General features: G+C 35.1%; 4 protein-coding genes across 5 annotated transcripts; 2 read left to right on the top strand and 2 right to left on the bottom strand.

The window, feature by feature from the left end:
* The first annotated feature begins 1,009 nt into the window (after nt 1–1,009).
* Nucleotides 1,010–5,516, top strand: LOC122604864 (pumilio homolog 4). The gene is made up of 11 exons (XM_043777726.1): nt 1,010–1,702; nt 1,788–2,367; nt 2,437–2,474; nt 2,991–3,541; nt 3,639–3,780; nt 3,860–3,967; nt 4,115–4,327; nt 4,406–4,513; nt 4,621–4,815; nt 4,899–5,073; nt 5,170–5,516. Exons 1-11 carry the CDS (start codon nt 1,010–1,012, stop codon nt 5,205–5,207), a joined length of 2,841 nt encoding a protein of 946 aa, XP_043633661.1. The 3' UTR covers nt 5,208–5,516.
* A 7-nt stretch (nt 5,517–5,523) lies between these two features.
* Nucleotides 5,524–8,554, bottom strand: LOC122605851 (protein HYPER-SENSITIVITY-RELATED 4-like). Its single transcript, XM_043778809.1, has 2 exons — nt 7,475–8,554; nt 5,524–6,095 (listed from the first exon to the last, which is right to left on the bottom strand). Exons 1-2 carry the CDS (start codon nt 8,504–8,506, stop codon nt 5,649–5,651), a joined length of 1,479 nt encoding a protein of 492 aa, XP_043634744.1. The 5' UTR covers nt 8,507–8,554; the 3' UTR covers nt 5,524–5,648.
* Nucleotides 8,555–11,604: 3,050 nt separating this feature from the next.
* LOC122603321 (OVARIAN TUMOR DOMAIN-containing deubiquitinating enzyme 12) lies at nt 11,605–15,507 on the top strand. Of its 2 annotated transcripts, XM_043775997.1 has the most exons (10): nt 11,606–12,458; nt 12,541–12,686; nt 12,873–12,946; nt 13,073–13,127; nt 13,540–13,614; nt 14,378–14,451; nt 14,530–14,578; nt 14,676–14,760; nt 15,024–15,080; nt 15,252–15,507. In XM_043775997.1, exons 1-10 carry the CDS (start codon nt 12,077–12,079, stop codon nt 15,305–15,307), a joined length of 1,053 nt encoding a protein of 350 aa, XP_043631932.1. In that variant the 5' UTR covers nt 11,606–12,076; the 3' UTR covers nt 15,308–15,507. The 2 variants fall into 2 exon arrangements, with proteins under 2 accessions (XP_043631933.1, XP_043631932.1); XM_043775998.1 differs by lacking the exon at nt 13,540–13,614 and having other exon boundaries at nt 11,605–12,458.
* Nucleotides 15,508–16,490: 983 nt separating this feature from the next.
* LOC122604865 (glutathione S-transferase T3-like) lies at nt 16,491–17,343 on the bottom strand. The gene is made up of 2 exons (XM_043777727.1): nt 16,960–17,343; nt 16,491–16,616 (listed from the first exon to the last, which is right to left on the bottom strand). Exons 1-2 carry the CDS (start codon nt 17,341–17,343, stop codon nt 16,491–16,493), a joined length of 510 nt encoding a protein of 169 aa, XP_043633662.1.
* Between the last annotated feature and the right edge of the window lie 4,228 nt (nt 17,344–21,571).

The following is a 21,571-nucleotide window of genomic DNA, read 5'->3' on the forward strand; positions in this document are numbered from 1 at the left end:
CCACTGTCGCTGCATTGCTCAGGTACCATACTCGTATATTCAAAATATAATGTGTACTATTTCGAGATTTTGAGTATGATTGAACTATCTCATAGTTCTTAGATATCGAGGTAACTTAATATCACAAAACTTTTATTAAAAAGCCGGGTTGAACCCGAGTTATTAGCTAGTTGTGTAAAATTATGATTGAAATACATAACAGCAAAAAACACTTTTAAATGGCTTCCGGAACTAGACCATCAAAACCCTCCTTATTTAAATTTCCTTCCAAAAAAATCTATGTTTCCATGAATAAAGCTATAATTTAGATTATTTAATTTAAGTAAGATATTTATTTATGTAAATAAAATAAGATGGCTTCCCCCCTCATGCAAGTTAACGTAAACCTATATATATATATATATATATATCAAATCAATGTCGCACCTGCAAATTATATCACCCAAATTCTTTTTAAACCAAACGATAGTTCAATACGAATATATTCATATATTGCACGTTTAATAGCATATATATACTTTAAAAAAATAATAATTAGCAATCGATCTTTAATTATCAAAATTTCGAAAAATCTCCATCTCTTTCGCCCTTTTTCATATCCATATTCAATTCAATTCAAACCAGCATATATTTCACGTGCCCCTGATTCTTCGTTATTCTTTAACAACAATGTATGTTCCCATTCAATCTTTTTATTTTCTTCTATATATTTATATTTATATTTATTTATATAGTAAATATATATATATATATAAAAATAATAATAATCCCAGCCATTTGGGTTTTATTTCTTTTATCTTCTTCTTTGAGATTTCTTGGTGAATATTCTGGTATACTAGTATATTAGTAATTTTAATGCATATTTATGGTTTTCTTTTTTTTTTTTTAAAACTTGATCTAATGCTTTTGTTCTTTATTTTCTTGGCATTGGAAAGATAGAGCCTTGGTTCGGATATACAAAGAGAATTTTAGGTGTTTATTTGAGGTGAATATATATATACTTAGATATATGAGTAGTATGGAAGAAAGTATGATGAACCCATTAAGAGGAAATTTGGATAGTTTAGAAAGTGAGCTTGAATTGATACTTAATCATCAAAGGGAAAGTAAGGGGGCGGTGATCGATGAAAGAGATAACGAAAGAGGTGTGAATATGCATAGAAGTGGCAGTGCACCGCCGACTGTTGAAGGGTCATTAAGCGCAGTTGGAAGTTTGTATAGTAGTAATATTGATGTTGAGGCAGTGAGTATTGATGATAGGAATGGTTCCCTTAATAGTACTAATAATAGTACTAATTATGATATGTTTACTGAAGATGAAGTTAGGTCGAGTCCTATGTATTTGTCGTATTATTATGCTCATGGGAACTTCAACCCGCGACTCCCACCTCCATTATTGTCAAAAGAGGATTGGCGGCTCTCACAAAGATTTCAAGGAGGCGGCGGGTCATCTTGTGAAGGAACTAGAGATTGGTGGAAGAAGAATCCGTCGGGTAGTAGTAGTGTTAATGGTAATGGTAGTTCTTCATTGTTTTCCGTGCAGCCCGGTTTAGGATTATATAAGGATGCAGATTCTGAATTGATTGAGATTAATAAGGCCCAGAATAACCCTGCTGAATGGGTTAGCAGACCCGATCATTTAACTGGTTTACCGGCTCCTATAATGGGCAGTAGAAGGAAAAGCTTTGCAGATATTCTTCAGGTGATATATTGTTTATCTTTTAAAATCTTGCTTTTCGTTGGATTTCTTGATGTTAACTAAAGTTGTGTTTATAATTTTTGTGCAGGAAGGACTTGAACAGCCTGCATCTTCATCCAATCGAATTTCTCACCCTGCAAGCCAAAATGCAATTAGCTCTAATGCTCATTCATCAGTTTTATGTAACGAAACAGAAAGTGTATCGGCTCCACATTCTTTTACACCAGTTGTGGGTCCATCTCTTTCAAGGAACAGAACACCCGAGCCTCAAATGGCTAGGAGATCCCCAAGTCCTGGCCTTCCTCCTGTGTCTAGCGTGGTTCGCCCTGCTGATGTGGCATCTTCATTATCTAGCTTGAGTCTCTCAAACAGCTGGCTTCCGGACCGAGATAATTATTCACAATGTAATTATCTTGATACTATAGGAGATCAGAGGTTAAGTTTTCAGCATCGGCTTGCTGATACTTCAAGAAAAGATGATATTGGACCGGTGAACTTTCATAGGAGGGCAGTTTCTTCTGCTGATTTAAATTCTAACCGAGGCATGTTTGATTTTTCAAGATTAGAAGGTTCAAACATAGGCCATCGAGTTGATAGTTTCCCTGGGATTGATTTGTCTGGCCAGATGCCTACTAGATGTTCTGCACCAAATGATCACTTTGCTTCAGGTAATTGTATTCGACTGTAATATAATCTGCTATTATATGATATGCATGTTTATTAACATTTACATATAGACAGTTCAGTTTTTTTGAAAAAAAAATGTAGTGAGTTGGTATGTTAAACAATATATCATACCATGCAGCCATCAGTCTTGTGAAAAACATTACTCATAAAGCACATTGGTATGCATAAATGAGCGCTTTTATCTAATTTATCTGACTTGATAAATGCAAGTCTTGTTCTTGCATTGTGTGTTTCGCTAAATTGAATGCCCAGATTGTAAACATTTCAACATAAAAAAAGATGGATGTTTTGACCTGTTCATATAAAACAGTTCAATACGGGTTATCTTTTTTTCTCTAAAATGGAGACGAAAAATAGTAATTGTGTACTGTATCAATTAGCTAAAATGGAACGAGTTGAATGAGACACACGGTCAAAAGTCATTCAAACTGTATTCAAAATGCATAAAACCTTCTACATTGTTTTATAGATTATCATTAGTTATTTTGTCATATGCTGGTCTTATGTAACATATTAATATCTTAAAGTATGATAGCAATGAAATGAAAAGGCATCCATATCTTAGCTCAACCCCCCCTGACCTATTTTGACTCGCTAAAATTAGTGTTTTGATTTATTGCCTGACCCGCCCATTTCTCCACCTTTTTTTTCAGCTGTAAACGCTGCTGGAAGGGGACAATTCCTGAGGCGATGTAACTACCCACCACCAGTCATGGATTCTCTCCACAGTCATTCACCAGTAATGGATTATTGGCATGGTAATCTTCGTGGGGCTAATAACAACTTTGTTGCTTCACATGGCCATGAAGATTTGCAAGCTCTCCACAAACTTTATCTTGAGGCGTTGCTTGCTCAACAGGACCAGCAATACGGATTACCATTTTTTGGTAGATCTGGCAGCTTAAATCATATATATGGGAATCCTACATATTGTCGTGGTAGACCATTTCAGAAAAACTTAATGGAAAACTCTTGTATATTGTCACAACAAGAACAAACCATCCAATTTGCTCCTGCTTTCAGAAATCAAGTCGCTGGAGTTTCTGATGTTAGCTTAGATCGAAGGAATGGTTTATCATTGTTAGATGAGATGAAGAACAATAAGACCAAGTCTTGTGAAATCTCTGATGTTGTGGGTCATGTCATCGAGTTTAGGTATGCCAAGTTGATTTGTGGTTTATTACTTCTATTTCTTTGTCGTTTTATACAGATTTATCATTGCTTTGTACTTTATTTCCATTTTATGTTGTAGTACGGATCAGTATGGAAGCCGTTTTATTCAGCAGAAGCTCGAAGCAGCTACCATTGAAGAAAAGAACTTAATATTCCCCGAGATTATACCTCATGCTCGTAGTTTGATGACTGACGTCTTTGGGAATTATGTCATACAAAAGGTATATTTAATTGTTCATCATTGTTCATTTCTAACCGCTTTAGTACTGTAAACTTAACATTTTATATGTAAATGTGTAGTTGTTTGAGCATGGCACTGAAAGTCAGAGAAAGGATTTAGCTGGTAAACTTATCGGTCATGTTTTGCCTCTTAGTCTTCAAATGTATGGTTGCAGAGTAATACAGAAGGTGATCTTTTTACCTAATTGAGTAAAGATCCTATCTTGATAACATATTTTGGGTTTTGATCGCTTACCCTTGAAAAAGATTCTATCCTGATAACTTTCTTATAAGGATTTTTAATTAATTATATATAAATGTTACCTTTATACTCAGGCATTGGAGGTGCTCAATGTTGATCAACAGACACAAATTGTAAGGGAGCTTGATGGCTCAGTGATGACATGTGTTCGTGATCAGAATGGCAATCACGTTATCCAGAAGTGTATTGAATGTGTGCCTCAAGATAGGATCCAATTTATGGTTTCCTCTTTCTTTGGAGAAGTTGTTTCCCTTTCATCACATCCTTATGGCTGCCGGGTCATACAGGTAAAATAATAACTATATAATTTATTTACTCTTCTGCTTATATTGGAAATATACATAAATCGTAATTGATATCAACAGAGGGTTTTGGAGCACTGTGATGATCCAAATACACAAATCGTAATGGATGAAATCATGAACTCAGTTTGTACTCTTGCACAAGACCAATACGGTAACTATGTGATTCAGGTAAATACTAAAAGTAACTTAACTTTGCTCATAGTTTAATGCAAGTGTTTGACTGTGAGATGTCTTAAATTACCCTTAATAGTTTTTGACATTTTTTGCTTGATTAGCATGTGTTGCAACATGGTAAACCACACGAGCGATCAGCTGTAATCAGCCAGCTTGCAGGACAAATAGTGAAGATGAGTCTTCAGAAGTTCGCTTCTAATGTTGTCGAGAAATGCTTGACTTATGGCAGTCCAGAGGAGTGTCAACTTCTGGTGAAGGAGATGCTTGGTTCAACTGATGAAAATGAGCCATTACAGGCAAAAGACTTTCTCTTCTCATTTCCCATATTCCCCTTACTTCCTTTAGATTATATCCTAAACTTCTTTCTTGGTCAATACAGGTAATGATGAAAGACCCTTTTGGGAACTACGTGGTGCAGAAGGTTCTGCAAACTTGCGATGACCAGAGTCGTGAACTCATTCTTTCTCGCATAAAGATCCACTTTGCTGCTCTGAAACGATACACATTTGGTAAACACATTGTTACTCGTGTGGAAAAGCTCATCGCTTCAGGAGGTAAGAAACATGTTCTGAACAGTGAACACTTTATCAAAACCAAAAGTTTTTAAAGAAAAAATGGCTCATGAATTTCCTTATTACTTGTACATGCAGAAAGGCACATTGCAGCATCGTCTTTTTCGAGTTCATGAGATATACTGCTTTGGATGAAGAACCAATAAGGAAAGGGATATGGCTGATATAATATGGCATCATAATAAACTTGGGATAGTTTGATCTCTATGTGAATATCAGGTCTGAATTTTTGATCAGTTGGTAAAATAGGTTATGGACATAAGAGAGGGTTATGTAGATGGGTTGTTGATTTTGATAGCTATAAATATATGGTTTATATTTTGTAAAGAGGAGTGTAAATGATCGATAATCTCAGTTGGTAGAGAAGTTAACAGGAGAAGTTGATATGCAGCTATGTATAGGACCTGTTTATATATGTATATATATGCTAGATTTGATAATCATCAAGTACTATTATAAATAAACCGTAGCTAGCCAAGTTTGAGCAATATATTCCATCTTACAAGAGTAAACTTGAAATTATTTGGAATGTTCTCAATAAGTAGTACCAAGTTATCTTAATTGATTGATGCATTGCCATCCTCTTGTAGCTTCTTTTCATTCTCCTTTGTGATCATTTCTTTCTTCTTTTCCCTTGATTTGGCCTCTTCATTTTCCTTCTTCTTAATGTCGAAAAACTCAATGAGACCACCAAGAGCAATATCAGGGTCTTCATCTTTGAGAAGTTGCTCTGCTATTTCGGCAGGGGTAACCTGTACCTCACAGATCAAATCCTTAATTTCTTCAAAAAGGTTGTGCTCACTGATACTAAGATAGTTGGATGCTAGCAATCGGAACGCGCTTGAAGTGCAGTATGACATGTTGATGTGAACGTCCATACGACCTGGACGAAGAAGTGCAGGATCAAGTTTGTCCTTTCTGTTTGTGGTGAATATGATGATTCTCTCATCGCCACAACTTGACCATAAGCCATCTATGAAGTTAAGAAACCCTGACAATGTTACCTAATCACAATAAATCAATTGCTATTAGATCAATTCATAATTATATATTTATATTACCATAAGTTTCTTCATATCTGCTAAATTACTACCTTTTAGTTACTTTGAATGGATTAGGAGTAGAATATAATACTCGACAACTACAAACAACAACGGTACCCAATCATGCCATAAGCAGGTTATGAGGATTTGATACTAGACAACTATTGTACAGTTTACCTGTGTAATTTGAGAAATCAACATTTTAACATAAGCAACATGTTGATTTTCAAAGCAGATAACTACTCCAAAAAAAGCAATCCAAAAACCTGCTTATGAGGGTTAAGTATTAACCCTCAATTGTTCCATGTATACAATACTACAATTATTATCAAATTCGGACATTATTATCTATAACTATCAGAATGGGGTGCCATATATATTCCATCGCTCGTCTCTCTACTAAATGCAGTTGGGACTCCAAGGTCGTTTCACCTACTGGTTTTTTGGATTCTTTTTGAGAATGTCATTTCTTTACATCGAACTAAAGGAACGTTTATTGGCTTTTTTGAGGCGGGTACAACAGTTAACCAATGGGTGGTGACAAAGAAAATAGGAGAAGCTTCAAAACCTAAACAGGGTCAGAGAGCTACAAAGAAATCTCGAATTCAAGTAGGAGAAAGGTAAATTGAACTTATTTTTAGTTTCAACATTCAAACGGGCCAATAATGAGATATGAGATGTAATGGGACATGACCACATGAGTAATAGGCTTTACTGCTTTTAAAGCAAAAGTTGGTTACTAGGCCGACCCATTTTATCATGGCCTGCAAATGACTAAACTACAAATATTAACATATATCGGGCACATTTTGTGTGGCCCAGGCCTGTGGATTAAGAGTCTTAACCCCACAAATTGGTTGTTCCATAGGCGACTAGGGCATCACCAATTGGCCACAAACAATGGATAAATTCATATATATTGTCCTGGCTCGTTAGCCACTAAGTTACAGTATTTGCTTATCATCCCCAATTCTTGAAACAATACTACTTTTTCTCATCAAGTGATCAGGAAACAAACGTCTTGAAATCATCTATCGATCTGTTTTTTGTTTCAATTTTGTAACAAGGTAACAAGTCATTCTTAATTTCACTAATCGATCACTATACATGCGCATAAGGTCTTAAAATGTGGTTGCATTTTTTAGTTTCACATGATAATGAAAGTGGAATGGGCTCAGGGATTTAATGATTATGTTATGCTATAGTTCCATGTAAACAATACTAGAGTTATTATAAGATTCGGACATTATTGACTATAACTACCAAAATGAACCATCTTAATTAAGGTGCTAATCAATGACATTTTTCCAAAGACAAGTAGCTAGTACTAAGTTACTGACCTTGCTTTCATCATCATAACCTGGTCGTTGACTTCTTCGAGCCATAGCTTTTGCGGCTTCCACCTCCATCCGATCATGCAACTCAACCGAGCAATCGATATCTTCCACCACCAAAATCGACCTATTCCCCGTGGCCACCAACAACCTCCTCAACTCAGAATTGGATCTAATTTCAGTCAACTCCAAGTCATATATATCAAAATTCAAATAATTGGCCATGGCTGCAATCAAACTAGATTTCCCTGTCCCAGGAGGCCCATACAACAAATACCCTCTCTTCCACGCCTTTCCGACTTTCCTATAATACTCTCTCCTCTCCAAAAACCTATCCAAATCCTTGATCACTTTCTCCTTCATTCCGTCATCCATCGCCACCGTCTCAAACTTTGCAGGATGGTCTAGATTCACACACGTCCACGCCGTTGGATATCGGGTGTAACTCGTCTTCCTTTCAACCGTGAACAGCTTCACGGTTTTCTCTTGTTGTTTCTTTGTTTTGACTTCATCTAGTATAAACGGCAAATACTCGTTCAACACCAAGTCTTTGTGTTTTCTATGAAACGTGAGCTCCAAGGAACGTAAATCGGATTTTGAAGACCTTCCGGTTTCATCATGAGTATAGTATTCTCTAGTTGGTTTTTTTTTAGATACTAGAGACCATGTGAACTTAATCCCATTATACGTATCCACATATTCTTCATTTAATTCCATGGCAACGCTTATTTGTTTCTCATTTGGGGTTTTTGTGATCTTTAGACGGTGAATATTAGACGATATCCGGGCTGCAAGGTAGGCTTGTGTCGCGGTGTAGATTTCGTTGTCGCTAAAGCCTTCGAATTCATATATGATCATGGTCAACTGTGTGGAGAATTTGTTGATGAGTTTTCGGAAAGTGAGATAAAAATAGTCCTGGAATTCAGAAGGTAAGTAGTCGCGGGAGAAGCTGCGAACAACCATGGCCGCCGCCGCGACGGAACCGATGGTCGAGATCAGTGCTTTGGCCGTGCTGATTTTGGAGTCATCAGTTGACATTTTTGGAAAGTGTTACTGGTCGAACTCGTTAATTAATTGGTTATGTGTAATTAATGTTGTACTAAAATATATCGTCACGATGCTTGACCGTTTTCACCGTATGTTTCAAGTCGACCATTCATTGGTTGATGACTTTTGGCCGTATGATTCAAGTTGAACCTCTTGACCGCATGTTTCTAAATTGAACTTTGGGGTGTTTGTGATTGAGTTTTAAGTTGATTATTTTATTATTGTGTTTGTATAACATAAATAATCAAAAAATGTGTTTGGCAAAAAAGTGATTATCTGCGTTTAATCAGAGAGAAAACGCAGTTTTGAAAAAGCAGATGAGGACATGTTTTTTCAAAACGCAGTATTTAAACGCATAATCTATTTTACAAACGTAAACACAAACGCCCCCTTAGTAGCGTTTGGTACTTGGTAGTAGTGTAGTACCAATCTCATTCCCCCCCCCCCCCCCCCCCCAAAAAAAAAAAAAAAAAAAAAAACGAAGGTGATATTTTAGTCATACGATGGGTCTTCTTTTTGACAAAATAATAAAAACCGAGTATTGTATTCCAACCATTTATTTATAACCCCTTAACACTTTTTTTTTTTATCCAGAATGCCTCTATTTCTTAATCTTATTTTCATTATACAACTAATCTATAATTTTATACTATCTAATAAAAAAACAACTCTCTTTAAATGTTTTTTGGGAAATTATCTAAAATAATATTAATAATTAAATTACACTAGTTACCAGTCTTTTATCTTTTAAAATATCTTCATTAACATTTTAAATCAATTACTTTTACATCAATAATCTACACTACTTGACGCCACCTCCACCACCAACTGTCGCTCCCACCACTACACCATCGTCGTCACGACCACCGTCGCATTACACGGGTACCATGTAGTTTTTACTATTTTAACCGGTTGTTAAAGGTATAATAGTAATAATACGAAAGGACACAACTACTGTTGGGTACCGTAACGCTTTTTGACTTTTAACCCACGCTAAAGGTACCCCTATTTAATTGCTAACAAAATTGGCCACCAACCAGTGTCGGCTTAAGGTTTTGGGGGGCTTTAAGTGAGATCAATTTTGAGAGCCTTTTATAAACTTGAATGCCATAATTAACAAATCTATATTCGAATTTTTCTAAGAGAATAATAGAATTTTGATTTCCAAGAAAAGTGTTGATGGTTGCTCATAGACAAAAGAGATGTTTTCAAACCCTAACCATAAAAATTATTAACCTTTAGGAAAAATCTAGTTGTAACCTTGTAGTTACAGGCTAAACTATTGAAAATTTTGCGACCTTTGTTATTGGTGGGCCTTAGGCCCATGCCTAAACCCATAATTCTATTAAGCCGGCTGTGCCACCAACCCGATATAAACCAATTTATATTTTTTTATGGGAAATGATATTCCTACCACAAATTTTAATGAATTTACCACACAGTACAACTTTTTGAACACATTGTACAAGTTACTAAAACATGTGTGGTAGATTTATCAAAACCTGTGGTACGAATATCACTTCCCATTATTTATTTATTATTATAATTTGTTTTGTTAATATGTTTTTCATACACTACAGTATATGATAGTTATTAAGTATATAAAAAGTGGCATAGAATTTATGTAAGTTTCAATACGGAAATATCAATATCTCACAGTTGTGTTGTTTAGACCTTATCTCAAGATATACAGCTATAAATCGATCATTTATATGCATTTTGAAAGAGTGTATAATTTTGTTAACTTATCTATACTTATTAATGCATTCAAATTATTAAAAATTTTCAGATAATCACATTTCATTGCTAAAGGTGGTAGTAAATAAAAAGACAAAATCACTGCTAAAAGTTTTCCGGGTCACGGGTGAATAAAAAAATAATCTGATTAACCGGTCTCATAAAACACTTTAACCTCTTATTTGGCCAAAATCTAAAAAAAATAATAAAAATACATAGATCAACATTCTTCATGGTAAATGCTTATTTTGTTAGTCCTCTAATAGTCTAATAAATAGACAAAATAATAATACATAGGATTCATTGGTGGGCATATAAATATGTTGTTTACACATGTCATGATGGCTTAAAGAAAATGAAAAGTTACATAAAATCTTTTTGTAAAAGGAAATTGATATCACTGATCAGGCTACATGTGTTAACATAAACTTTTAAATCTATTTAGTAAGACTAAGAGGAATGGGAAAAAAAGGGAAGGAGGAACGACTTGCGCCATATGTCATGTGATGTAAGAAGAGTTACCCCTTAAAAAAAGTGGAAATAGGTGGATTTTAAAGAGTGAGACGACTTGTGTCATGTGGCATGTGGGGTAGGGGAGTGTTGTATGTAAAAAAGGTAAAAATGGGTGGATTTAGGAGAATTCGGCGAGGGGAGGTGGTGTTCAGGGCGACTTTGACTGACTTTGGAGCACAAAGGGGCGAGCTGTGGAGGTCGGGCAAAACACAAGTCGGGCAAGGGGGTGGTGTGGGGGGCGACTTATGGTGACTTGGGGCGAGAGTCGGCCAAAGTTGGCACCACTCCTTTTAGTCTAAGACTAAGAGGAGTGGGAAGAAAGGGAGGGAGAGGCGACTTGCGCCATGTGTCATGTGGTTTAAGAAGAGTTGCCCATTAAAAAAAGGTGGAAATGGGTGAATTTTAAAGAGTGGGACAACTTGTGCCATATGGCATGTGTGGTAGGGAAGTGTTGTATGTAAAAAAGGTAAAAATGAGTGGATTTAGGAGAAGTCGGTGAGGGGGGTGGTGTTCAGGGCGACTTTGGCTGACTTTGGAGCACAAAGAGGTGAGCTGTGGAGGTCGGTCAAAACACAAGTCGGGCAAGGGGGTGGTGTGGGGGCGACTCTTGGTGACAAAGGGCGAGAGTCGGGCAAAGTCACCTCCACTCCTCTTAGTCTAAATATCATTTAGTAACATTTTTCATATAGATATCTGAAAAAATGGCCGAGAGAACGAGGCTAAAATACGTGACGTTTACTAGGCTAAATGGCTAACAGGCCAACTAAACGGTATGGGCTAACGATCAACATACTTGGGCCAACAAACCAAACATCAGGTGGCGTGAGTGAACTTTGACGCCACGTATTCCAATACCAACCGGTTCCGTTAAAGGATCACCCTCTTTCTCGGTTACTCAAAAATGGGCCCCACCCATTCACACATGTAACCGATTTTCAGAAATGCCGCCGGTATGATACAACAGCCACAGCCGATTTCACATTCAAACTTGTTCTAGCGCGTTCACACCACGTTCCCCTATTCTCTCGCCTTCAATATTATAGGTTAATTATAATTATTAATTTTTGTTCAAATTTAAATTTAAATCAATTCATATATTCTTATGTATACACGCGCTTAATCAGGTGTAAATGTTAGGTATACTTACTCCGCTTATTATAATGAATTTAATTTTGATGTATTAATTTTTGAGCCCTAGGTTTTCTATGTAACTATTACTATTTGTTATTTTAGAAAATTCCTGGAATAGAAAGTGTTGATTTCAGGTAGAAGTTATATATATTGTTTATATATAGATATAGATATTTATGTATGTATAGGAAGATGTATTATAAGGAACAAGATCCTGATGTGATTAGATGGGGACTTCATCATCTAATAGAAGTTTGTACTGTAAGTAACGGTGGATCGCCCGGTGTTTTTACTCGTTACGATCAGGATTTATCTAGGGTTGAGTATGTTAGCGAAGGTTATTGCGAGAATGATGAGGTCTTGAGTAGTTATGCTAATAATAATGATATGAGTAGTGACGTTTTGAGTAACGCGAATGTTGAAAACGATGAGATGATTGCGCGTGCTTTTCAAGAAGAGTTGTCGCGGCTGGCGGTTGAGGAGAAGGATGGATCATCGGGGGAGAATTTACTGAAGGAATCTGTGCTTGCTCAGGATTGGGTTTCTACGTCAAAAAGACATGGTAAAGCTGGTAATAGGTATTTACGTCGAGTTTCCTTTTTGGCTTTAGGATGCAGTTTAATATTGCGTCGTATCAACTGCAGAGGTTGAGAACAATCAGGAAGAAAATTGGGTTAATGGAGAAAGATCGGGGGAAGATGACGATCGATCTTGTTCACCTGAGATGGCGGACGAGTCTGCTCTTGATGGTGAAGTAGGAAAAAGGATAAATCAAATGGTTCCCATTCGTGTAAGTTTTTTTCTTCTGGGAAGTTGAGTCTATATTAGGTTTCTTTTGCCTGTAATGTTAGAAACTTGGTAGCTTTCGCTAATAAACTTACTTGCTTGATGAAAGTGTTTGTATAAGAAAATAAGCAATACGTTTGATTATAACTGATGGATTACATGAAGTCTTATAGTTGCCGGTGTAATGCAGCACGTCCCGAAGGTAAATGGAGAAATGCCTTCTGCTGATGAAGCGACATCGGATCATCAGAGGCTAATGGACAGGTTAGTCTTATTGTATTTAGCGCATCATTACGGTTTTAGTTGGTTGTGGTGGAATTAGGCGACTTTTATATCCAGTTGTTTATTGCGACGCCTTGTACTTTGCAATGATTGTGCTTAATTTTTCAGATTGCAGGTTTATGATCTAGTTGAACTAAAAGTTTCAGGGGACGGTAACTGCCAGGTCTGGACCTCACATATTTTCTTATATTTGATGTATGCTTATATTATTTAGTGTGCATGTAACATGTACAACTCGTCATATTTATGGAGAACATGTTAAAGCTTCTGCTTTTTCCGTTGTTTCTAGAAATTGAGTTCAAGTTAGATTCACTAGGCATAGAATTCTTTGAATCTGTTGGGTCTCAGTATAGTAGATGAATGTAAGTTTCTAACGAACTTTTGCCCTTCTCTTGAACAGTTATGGTTTATACTTCCTTTGTAGTTTAGTACTTTAAGTGAACTGCTTTTAGGCTTCTGCCTTGCTTATCCAACCTTTGTTTTTGGGTAGTCCACCTAACATGTGACCGTCATGAGAAATAAAAATATTTGTATCAGTGAATTCTTTTCCAATTACTCATCCGCTTTTTTTTTAGTTCCGCTCCTTGTCGGATCAAATCTATCGCTCTAGTGAGCACCACAAGCTTGTGAGAGAACAAGTTGTTCGTCAGGTTGGTCGAGTAAACAGATTATTATATTGGTGGCATTGTTATATGCCATTCTTAGCACATCTGGTCTAGGGTAAAGGAAGTGTGACGTTTGTCAGGTGATAGATGGAAACACGTGTGATTTAGATTCATGACATGATGTAGCAACCAACAATGTGAGAGCCTTTGTATAAAAAGAAGACATTTTCTTATGGCAACCTGCTTAAACAAGGTTGTAACTTTTTGTAATACTTTATTAAGACATTATTTCGATGATTGCAAGACACAAGGTTGAGCTTCACATGGGCCAAAAAATTTGTTGTAACTGGACATGAGAATTTGCTTGGTTTGCTCATCGTTGCAACTTACAACCTTGACCACGAATTGTGAGATCAAGCCAATATAAAAAAACATGGGATTAATAGTCTTTTAGAAAAAAGAAATCAAGTGCCACACCTAAATTTAGATTTGGGTTCGGGTGCTTGAGTAATGTTGGCCACCACTGATCATAACTGTTGGCCCTGAGAAGCTAAATGTTTTTGCTTGTAAGAAATTATGTCGTGCAGAAGTTTATAAAAATTGCTTTCATATTTTGAGTAGTGTTTTATTTTCATGCTAAGAGTATCAAGTTTTTGGTTGTTACCTCACATCCTGATTTCAAATAACATATGCTTACAGCCAACATTGTCTTTTCTCTATCATGAGCATAACGTCACACTTCCTCTAGCCTACTCGTGATGCGCCTTTGCAAGATTTGATGTTGACAATCTTCTATTTTTTGTATCAGCTCAAGTGTCATCCGGAATTGTATGCGGCTTATGTTCCCATGGCCTATGATGAGTACTTAAAGAAAATCAGCACGTACATTACCTGTTTACTCTGGCATTGACTATGCACTTCTTTTCTATTATTTTTAACATCCAAGTAAAATGCTTACAGGGCTGGCGAATGGGGGGATCATGTAACATTGCAGGCTGCTGCCGATGCGGTAATAACAACCTTTTTTTGCATAACAATTACACAAGTTTTTGTTTATCTTCTTTTAGAAATTGACTTTGCCACGTTAATATTTTTTATAATTGCAGTTTGGGGTCAAGATATTTGTGTTAACTTCATTTAAAGATACTTGTTACATTGAGATTCTACCGTTTGCACAAAAGTCAAAGAGAAGTAAGTTTTTGGAATTCTTTTCATTTTAGTTGACTTTTTGAACCAGGTTTGGATATTTCAGTAAAATAAAATACTAAATAATATCCTTGAGTAACCATTGTCTGCAAGATTAACACATGCATTTGTGGACTCATACTTTATTGTCATATTTGACTTGCCATAAAATTCATACCACGATAATAGTTTTTCTGGTTATTTATCATGCAACGATATTGATAGCGTTAGTAAGTTTTGCTAAATGCTGTGTGGCCTAAATTATGCAGTCATCTTTTTGAGTTTTTGGGCTGAGGTGCACTACAATTCAATTTACCCAGAAGGAGGTATGTTTTGTAATCGTTGTTTGAAGTGCTACCTATCTGTTACATGCACACACACAAAAACATCTATTTTAAAGTATATTGAATTTCCTCGAATTGGCAAAGAAAGATTTTCAAGTATTTGAACATCTGGTGTTGTACTAAACTCCCTTCTCACCAAGTTTTTGTATGCAGAGCTGCCAACCATGGAGCCCACAAAGAAGAAAAAATGGTGGATGCTTGGGAGTTGATTGGCTTTTGGAGGCAAACAATGTACATAAACATCCAGTGTACCAGAATTAGGATCGTTGTATAGATCTCCAGTTTGTTTTAATTGTTTTCCATTCTTTGAGTTACTTTTATGACCTTTTAACTAATCGAGCTAGCATTTAGTTATTAGTTCCACTAGAATGAGTTTTGCCGATTATAGAAAGTTGAGTGTTGCGTGTTACTACTACCTCTTCCTTTGCTATCTGAATATGTCTTGTTTATTAAAAGTTATTATGACTTTTGTGTTGATTTTTTGGCAAATGGGAATTGCAAGCTTAACTTTTTGCGCAATAATTAAACAAAAAAACATTATATATTATATATATATATATTGCCGGTAGAGCAAGAGAAAAGAATAAATAAAACTTTAGATACTAGCCATTTAAATTAACGAGATGGGTACCCGCGCAATGCGGCGACGGTGGCGGCAACGAGTGGTGCTAGTGACAGTAACGATGTGGTTATTAATCTAAAAGTAATTGACGTAAATGGTAATTTAGTTATTTTATGGTTAAGGAATGTATCTTTTATAAATAATTTTATTAAAAATATTATAGAGATATTAGGTGAAAATATTAAAATTAGTTGATAAAAAAGATAGATAGTTTGGATAAATATGGGTGTAATATATTTTAAGGATATATTGGGTAGTTCTAGTGTATGAGTTAGAAATGTGTTAAAAATTAAAAGTATTTTAAAAGTACAGGGTTGAAAAGAGTGGAGGATAGTTTGTTTATTAATATAGTATAAATATGGATATAGATATAGATAATCAAATCAATCATAGCCTTTGAAAGTCAACTTTGACTTTTCATATATGGTAAGTTTTTAATGTTATTTAATATACATGTTTTAAAAATTATTAGGGGGGTGGGAGTGGTTTCCCCAACTTCAAAATTTCCCAAATTTCTATATCACCATCTTCCAATAAAAATCCTCCACCTCAAACTTCCCCAATTCACCCCAAAACTATGGCGCCACTCACCCCAACCCCAATTTCCAAATCATCATTTTTATTTCCATTTATTTTTACTCTATAAATTTAAAACATAAAAAAACATTCATTAATAATTAAAAAAATACATAATAATACTTGGAAAAAAAAACAATGAAACTAAAAACAAGTCCAACAGTTATTCGAATGAAAACATTACACGAACGAAACTAAAAAGGGCATTGCCATCCATGTCTTACGGCAATTTCGCGTTTCTCGCTAAGAACGATTTCCAACATCACGGGATCGGTTATATGAGCATCCAAGTCGTTGCACCCGCTTCCCTTGGCTTGTTTCTACAAAAAAAGAATATCATATTACAAAACTATATAATTATTAACAACTACGAACAAAACTATATAATTATTAACAACTACGAACAAAATTATCTTATTTTTAACAACTACGAACAAAACTATATAATTATTAACAACTACCAACAAAACTATCTTATTTTTAACAACTACGAACAAAACTATATAATTATTAACAACTACGAACAAAACTATATAATTACTAAAAACTAAGCAAAAACTATATAATTATTAATAATTAAGCAAAAACTATATAATTATTAAAAACTAAGCAAAAACTATATAATTACTGAAAACTAAGCAAATACTATATAAGTAAGAGTACCGCTTGATTGTATAGCCCGTTGAAGAGACCCATGGTGACGTTCATTTGTTTCCACTTTGGCGTTAACCCATGAATGATCCGTGTGGTCGGGCCGACAAGTGTGGTGTAATGCTCAAGTACACGACGCCAAAAACCATCCGCTTTTTGTTCATTTCCATATTTTTTGCATTCGGAAATTTGAACCCAAGCTTGTGCCAAAGCAACCTCTTGTGCCGGCGTCCAATTTTCACGCTTTGTCTTCGTCTTTTTCCCGCAATCTTGGACTTCTTGCACGTCATCATCTTTTTGAACATCGTCTTGTTGGGTTTCCGCTACAATTTCAACTTCTTCGTCATCTTGATGAACATCTTCTTCGATCGGAATAAAATCGTTCATTCTAGCCATGTTTAAGAAATGGGTGTTGGTTTGCGAAGATGGGCTTGAACCGTAGCCAAACATTTGTGGAGACGCCGGTTGTGGATAATAAGCGGATGGAGTTGAAGGTTGAGAAAATTGATATGGTGATGGATTAGAATAAGATTGATTTGGAAAAGGTTGAGAATATTGATTTGGAGGAGGTTGAGATGATTGAGAATAAAATTGATTTGGGGGAGGATTATTTGGTGGAGGCATGAATTGATTTGGATGAAAATTGGCATGCATTTGTGGATTATTTAGGCGATATTTTGATTTGTTGAAAGGATTTTTTTTGGTTTTCGTTGGATCCATTGGTAATGAGTTTTTATTTTTTATAAAGAAGAAGTTTTTTTTGTTTTTTTTTATAAAAGTGGAGGTTTTTGGATTTGAAGTTTGTGTTGTGTAATGTTGTTTAAAAATGGTGTTGGATATATATAGTGAAAAGAAAGATGGGTGAGATTTAAAAAAACAAAAAAACAAACGGTAACAACAACTAGCCGTTGGCTGGGTCCCACGTCCACGTGGCAGCTGCTGGTTGGTTGTTTGACTTCAAGCGGGCCCCCCACGGTGTTCTCTCTCTTCGGTGTTCGAACCCCAAACCGGCTTCACCTTTCCCCACCCCGACCCACCGGCGGCGATGTTCCCACGCGGGGCCGGGGTTCACCGCGCCTCACCCCACATCCACTCCCACCCCCCTTACTGTACTATTTACATAGATGCCGTGTAAATAATTTAGGAAGAAATGTTTTTTAATAAAACATGTATTAATTATTAGTAAGAATTAAAAACAAAATACGCAATTTAAAAAATAAAGTTTACCACCTAAAAAATGTAACCATAAAAATACAATTAATAAAGTTTGCCATTAAAAAAAAATATATATATATATATATATATATAAGAATTCAATGGACACATAGTGATGTTTAACATATAGTTTCGTTAGTCAAGTCATAATGCATTTTAAAAATACTAATAACATGATTACGTATATTATTAAAAGGCATATTGTTCAATGGAAAAATTGATTACAAATATAACAAATTTTGTTAAGGACGTTTTATATTAATTTGACAAATGATATATATTACAATTAATTTCTTATTGAAAATGAACGACATCATCTAACTTTTTGAGTATAATAATCATGCATACCCTCAATCCGATATAAATGATATGTTTTTTTACAGTCGGGAACATTAAAGTGATATTGTACTATTGTATATATGAATTGTTATATATATATATATATATATATAATTATAAATCTAAGTTTAATATGGTAAGTAATTCAATTTATTTAATGTGTCCTGTAATTTATAATCTATAAAAAAGAAATGACATATTCTAAATTAGGTAATTTTGCCTTTAAATTACCAGATCTGTCCTCAGACTTTTTTGTTTTTTTTCATTATGTAACTACCCAAAATCTCTAACAGACCGTCTTCCCCACTACTGTCGCCGCATTGCGCGGATACCATGCTCGTATTGTACCTAATTAACTCTATTTAATTTTCTACAAGTATTATTTTAATTATAAAACTAACTAAAAGAATCATGTTAAATATGACTTACTCTTTAAAATAATAAAATTCAACATTTAATTGCACCATTGGCAGTCACCAAAAAACAATTTTAAAATGAAGGATTTCATATTAGACTTTAAAATTTTACTAAGAATGAGAATTCAAAAAATAATTTGTTTGAAGTAACGACATGTTTCATACTATTTTAACATCAAGGCATTTAGCCATTTAATTAGGAAACCATTGTCTAAAAATTCAATAGTACTACTTTCTCAAATATATATAATTTTACTTATAAGATATAATTATTATTTGAGTTGACATTTTAATGCTTACTGTAAGTGTAATCTAGAGGGGGATGAATAGATGACACCAACTTTTACTTCTTTTTGATTACTTATGTTTGAAAAATTTATTTGAAACTTGTTTGTGCTTAGCTTCACTCTATCAAACAATATATCTACGTATGTTTGTAATAAACTTAAAATAAGTAAAGAGATAGAGTAAGAAATATATCACCACACATATGAACACCACGATGTATAGTGGTTCGGGTGAATGTTAACGAATTCACCGTAATCCACTCCTTGATTCACAAATCAAGAGTTAGTAGCACTAAATCCTCCAAAACCGGTGGAGAGTCCGCGGGTACAATCTTGACACTTCAAGACTCACTAATTCCTAACCACTAGGAAATATCAATTCTTGACACTTCAAGAATTATCACCACTTTAACTACTAGAGTTGATAAACACTCAAGAAGACCTATTCACCAAGCTCTTCTATCACTACTCACACTCACTAGTGTGATATTAAACTTGTAGTGAATTGACAATTATACAAATTTTCACTCACTACAATTTTTCACTCTTGCTAATTTATCAAATTGAAAGTAGATATGTATCTGAAAATGATCACTTTGAATCTCAGGAGGTTTTGTGTATGCAAGAGATGAGAATACTTGAAGCCAATATTGGAATATATAGGAAGAGAAAAATTCAGCCTGTTAGAACAGACAGACGCATGAGCAGCCGTGCTCAGTGGCCATGCTTCCTGCAGATTCACTTTATCACTTGGTTCTTGGCAAAAGTTTCAATCCGTTCAAGCAATGTCAAAATCAAACCCAAGCATCTTTCCATTGCCATAAGATTATATAAATACTATTTAGAAAGAACATTAGATGCTTACTTCTAATGGAGATATCTTGAAGAGGGGAAGATCACATGAGGGTTTTGAAAATGAGTAAAGTCACTTTTTGTTGTTTGAGGAAGAAGGGATAAGATTTTGCTTTTTCAAATGGGTAATTTATTTCCAGAAATCTGAGATAAAACACTTTATAAGTGTTAATATATTAGACCCAACCCATTTGACTTTCATTGACCCTCCAACACTTAGTGAAATTTTTAGGCCAAAATGTGTGAAAAACATAAAGTGAACATATGCAAATTCTAACAAATTGGAACTCCTAGATATGTTAGAATAAGCATATTCTGAAGGTTACAAGTCACGAAAAAATCAAACGGGCCTTACACATTTGAACAGACCTACTGCGGCCACAAGCACGGCAGGCCGCGCTTGCAACAGTACTCAGCTATAGTGCTACACATTTGCTCAAACATGAAGTTTGCGGTTTTTAGCTTGGAAATAGCGTATACATGCATAAATCAATATTTATATCCTTTAACAATCGTTTCGTGTATTGTTAATCATCATTAAAACGTGAGAGACGTCTTTATTCACTTCATCATGCCTAATATGCACCAACACTTACAAATTAAGAAAATTAACGTTTTTCATTTCATGTCAAATTTATAGCAAAGCTTACATATTAGTTTATTACTATATGTGATAAAGGGGTGATGACGACCGACATTGTAAACTGTCGCTTTAGATTATTATTGTTATTTGTTGATGCAAAATTGAAAAATAAGAATGTCAGGAAGAAATATTGTACCCGGGTGAGAATGACGACGACCCACTTCATCGATCGTCGACTTTAAAATTTTCAATGCATGGGTTTGGGCTAATGGGTTCGGGATTGAACCCGAACCTGACTAGATATGAAAATCAACTTGAAAATCTCAACAAAAACCTGTCAACCTGAACCAAACCACCAACCCCAAAAAAATCGGGTTGGCGAGTTAAACGGATTAGTGGGTTGATATTATGTCACATTGGTGGTGGGTTGGCGCGTTAATCGGGTTGGTGGGTTGATCTCAAGATATATTGGCGGCGGGTTGATTTCAAGTCAAACGGGTAGTGAGATGTTAGATCAAGTGAATTGGTGGGTCGACCTAATAAAAAATATTATAAAAATTTAAATATTTTTTGGTTGGCTGGTTGACCTAATAAAATAATATTATAGAAATCAAGTTGATGGGTTACCAGGTCGAGATTTCACCACATTAACTCAGTTTTCCAAGTCGTTTCAAGCCAAATTTCAAGTAAGGTCGTCGAGTATTAACTATCTTAATATATAATAACTCAACTCTATATATGTTATATCGAAAAGTGTACAAGATAATATTTTATTTTAACATTTTGCTCGATGTCATAGTAAATTTTATATTTTAGTAAAGGTTTTTAAGTTTATTTGGTTACCCGGTCACCGACCGGGTATTAATCTAGTTATAAATTGTCATCATAGAGGAAATGGAGTTTGGGTAAGTCGAGTATGAAGGGATTAAGTG

The sequence above is a fragment of the Erigeron canadensis genome, chromosome 6 (genome assembly GCF_010389155.1).
Source record: "Erigeron canadensis isolate Cc75 chromosome 6, C_canadensis_v1, whole genome shotgun sequence".
Classification (NCBI taxonomy): Eukaryota; Viridiplantae; Streptophyta; class Magnoliopsida; order Asterales; family Asteraceae; genus Erigeron; species Erigeron canadensis.

What these genes read in the sequence shown, in the direction of transcription:
- LOC122604864 (XM_043777726.1), top strand. Translation starts at nt 1,010, where the DNA reads ATGAGTAGTATGGAAGAAAGTATGATGAACCCATTAAGAGGAAATTTG. An exon ending in AAATGATCACTTTGCTTCAG is followed by an intron (nt 2,368 to 2,436) that starts GTAATTGTATTC and finishes ATTTACATATAG; the next exon opens with ACAGTTCAGTTTTTTTGAAA. An exon ending in AAAGCTCATCGCTTCAGGAG is followed by an intron (nt 5,074 to 5,169) that starts GTAAGAAACATG and finishes TTGTACATGCAG; the next exon opens with AAAGGCACATTGCAGCATCG.
- LOC122605851 (XM_043778809.1), bottom strand. Translation starts at nt 8,506, where the DNA reads ATGTCAACTGATGACTCCAAAATCAGCACGGCCAAAGCACTGATCTCG. An exon ending in GTTATGATGATGAAAGCAAG is followed by an intron (nt 6,096 to 7,474) that starts GTCAGTAACTTA and finishes TATTGTGATTAG; the next exon opens with GTAACATTGTCAGGGTTTCT.
- LOC122603321 (XM_043775997.1), top strand. Translation starts at nt 12,077, where the DNA reads ATGTATAGGAAGATGTATTATAAGGAACAAGATCCTGATGTGATTAGA. An exon ending in TACTTAAAGAAAATCAGCAC is followed by an intron (nt 14,452 to 14,529) that starts GTACATTACCTG and finishes AAATGCTTACAG; the next exon opens with GGCTGGCGAATGGGGGGATC. An exon ending in TGCAGGCTGCTGCCGATGCG is followed by an intron (nt 14,579 to 14,675) that starts GTAATAACAACC and finishes TTATAATTGCAG; the next exon opens with TTTGGGGTCAAGATATTTGT.
- LOC122604865 (XM_043777727.1), bottom strand. Translation starts at nt 17,343, where the DNA reads ATGGCTAGAATGAACGATTTTATTCCGATCGAAGAAGATGTTCATCAA. An exon ending in ACGGGCTATACAATCAAGCG is followed by an intron (nt 16,617 to 16,959) that starts GTACTCTTACTT and finishes CTTTTTTTGTAG; the next exon opens with AAACAAGCCAAGGGAAGCGG.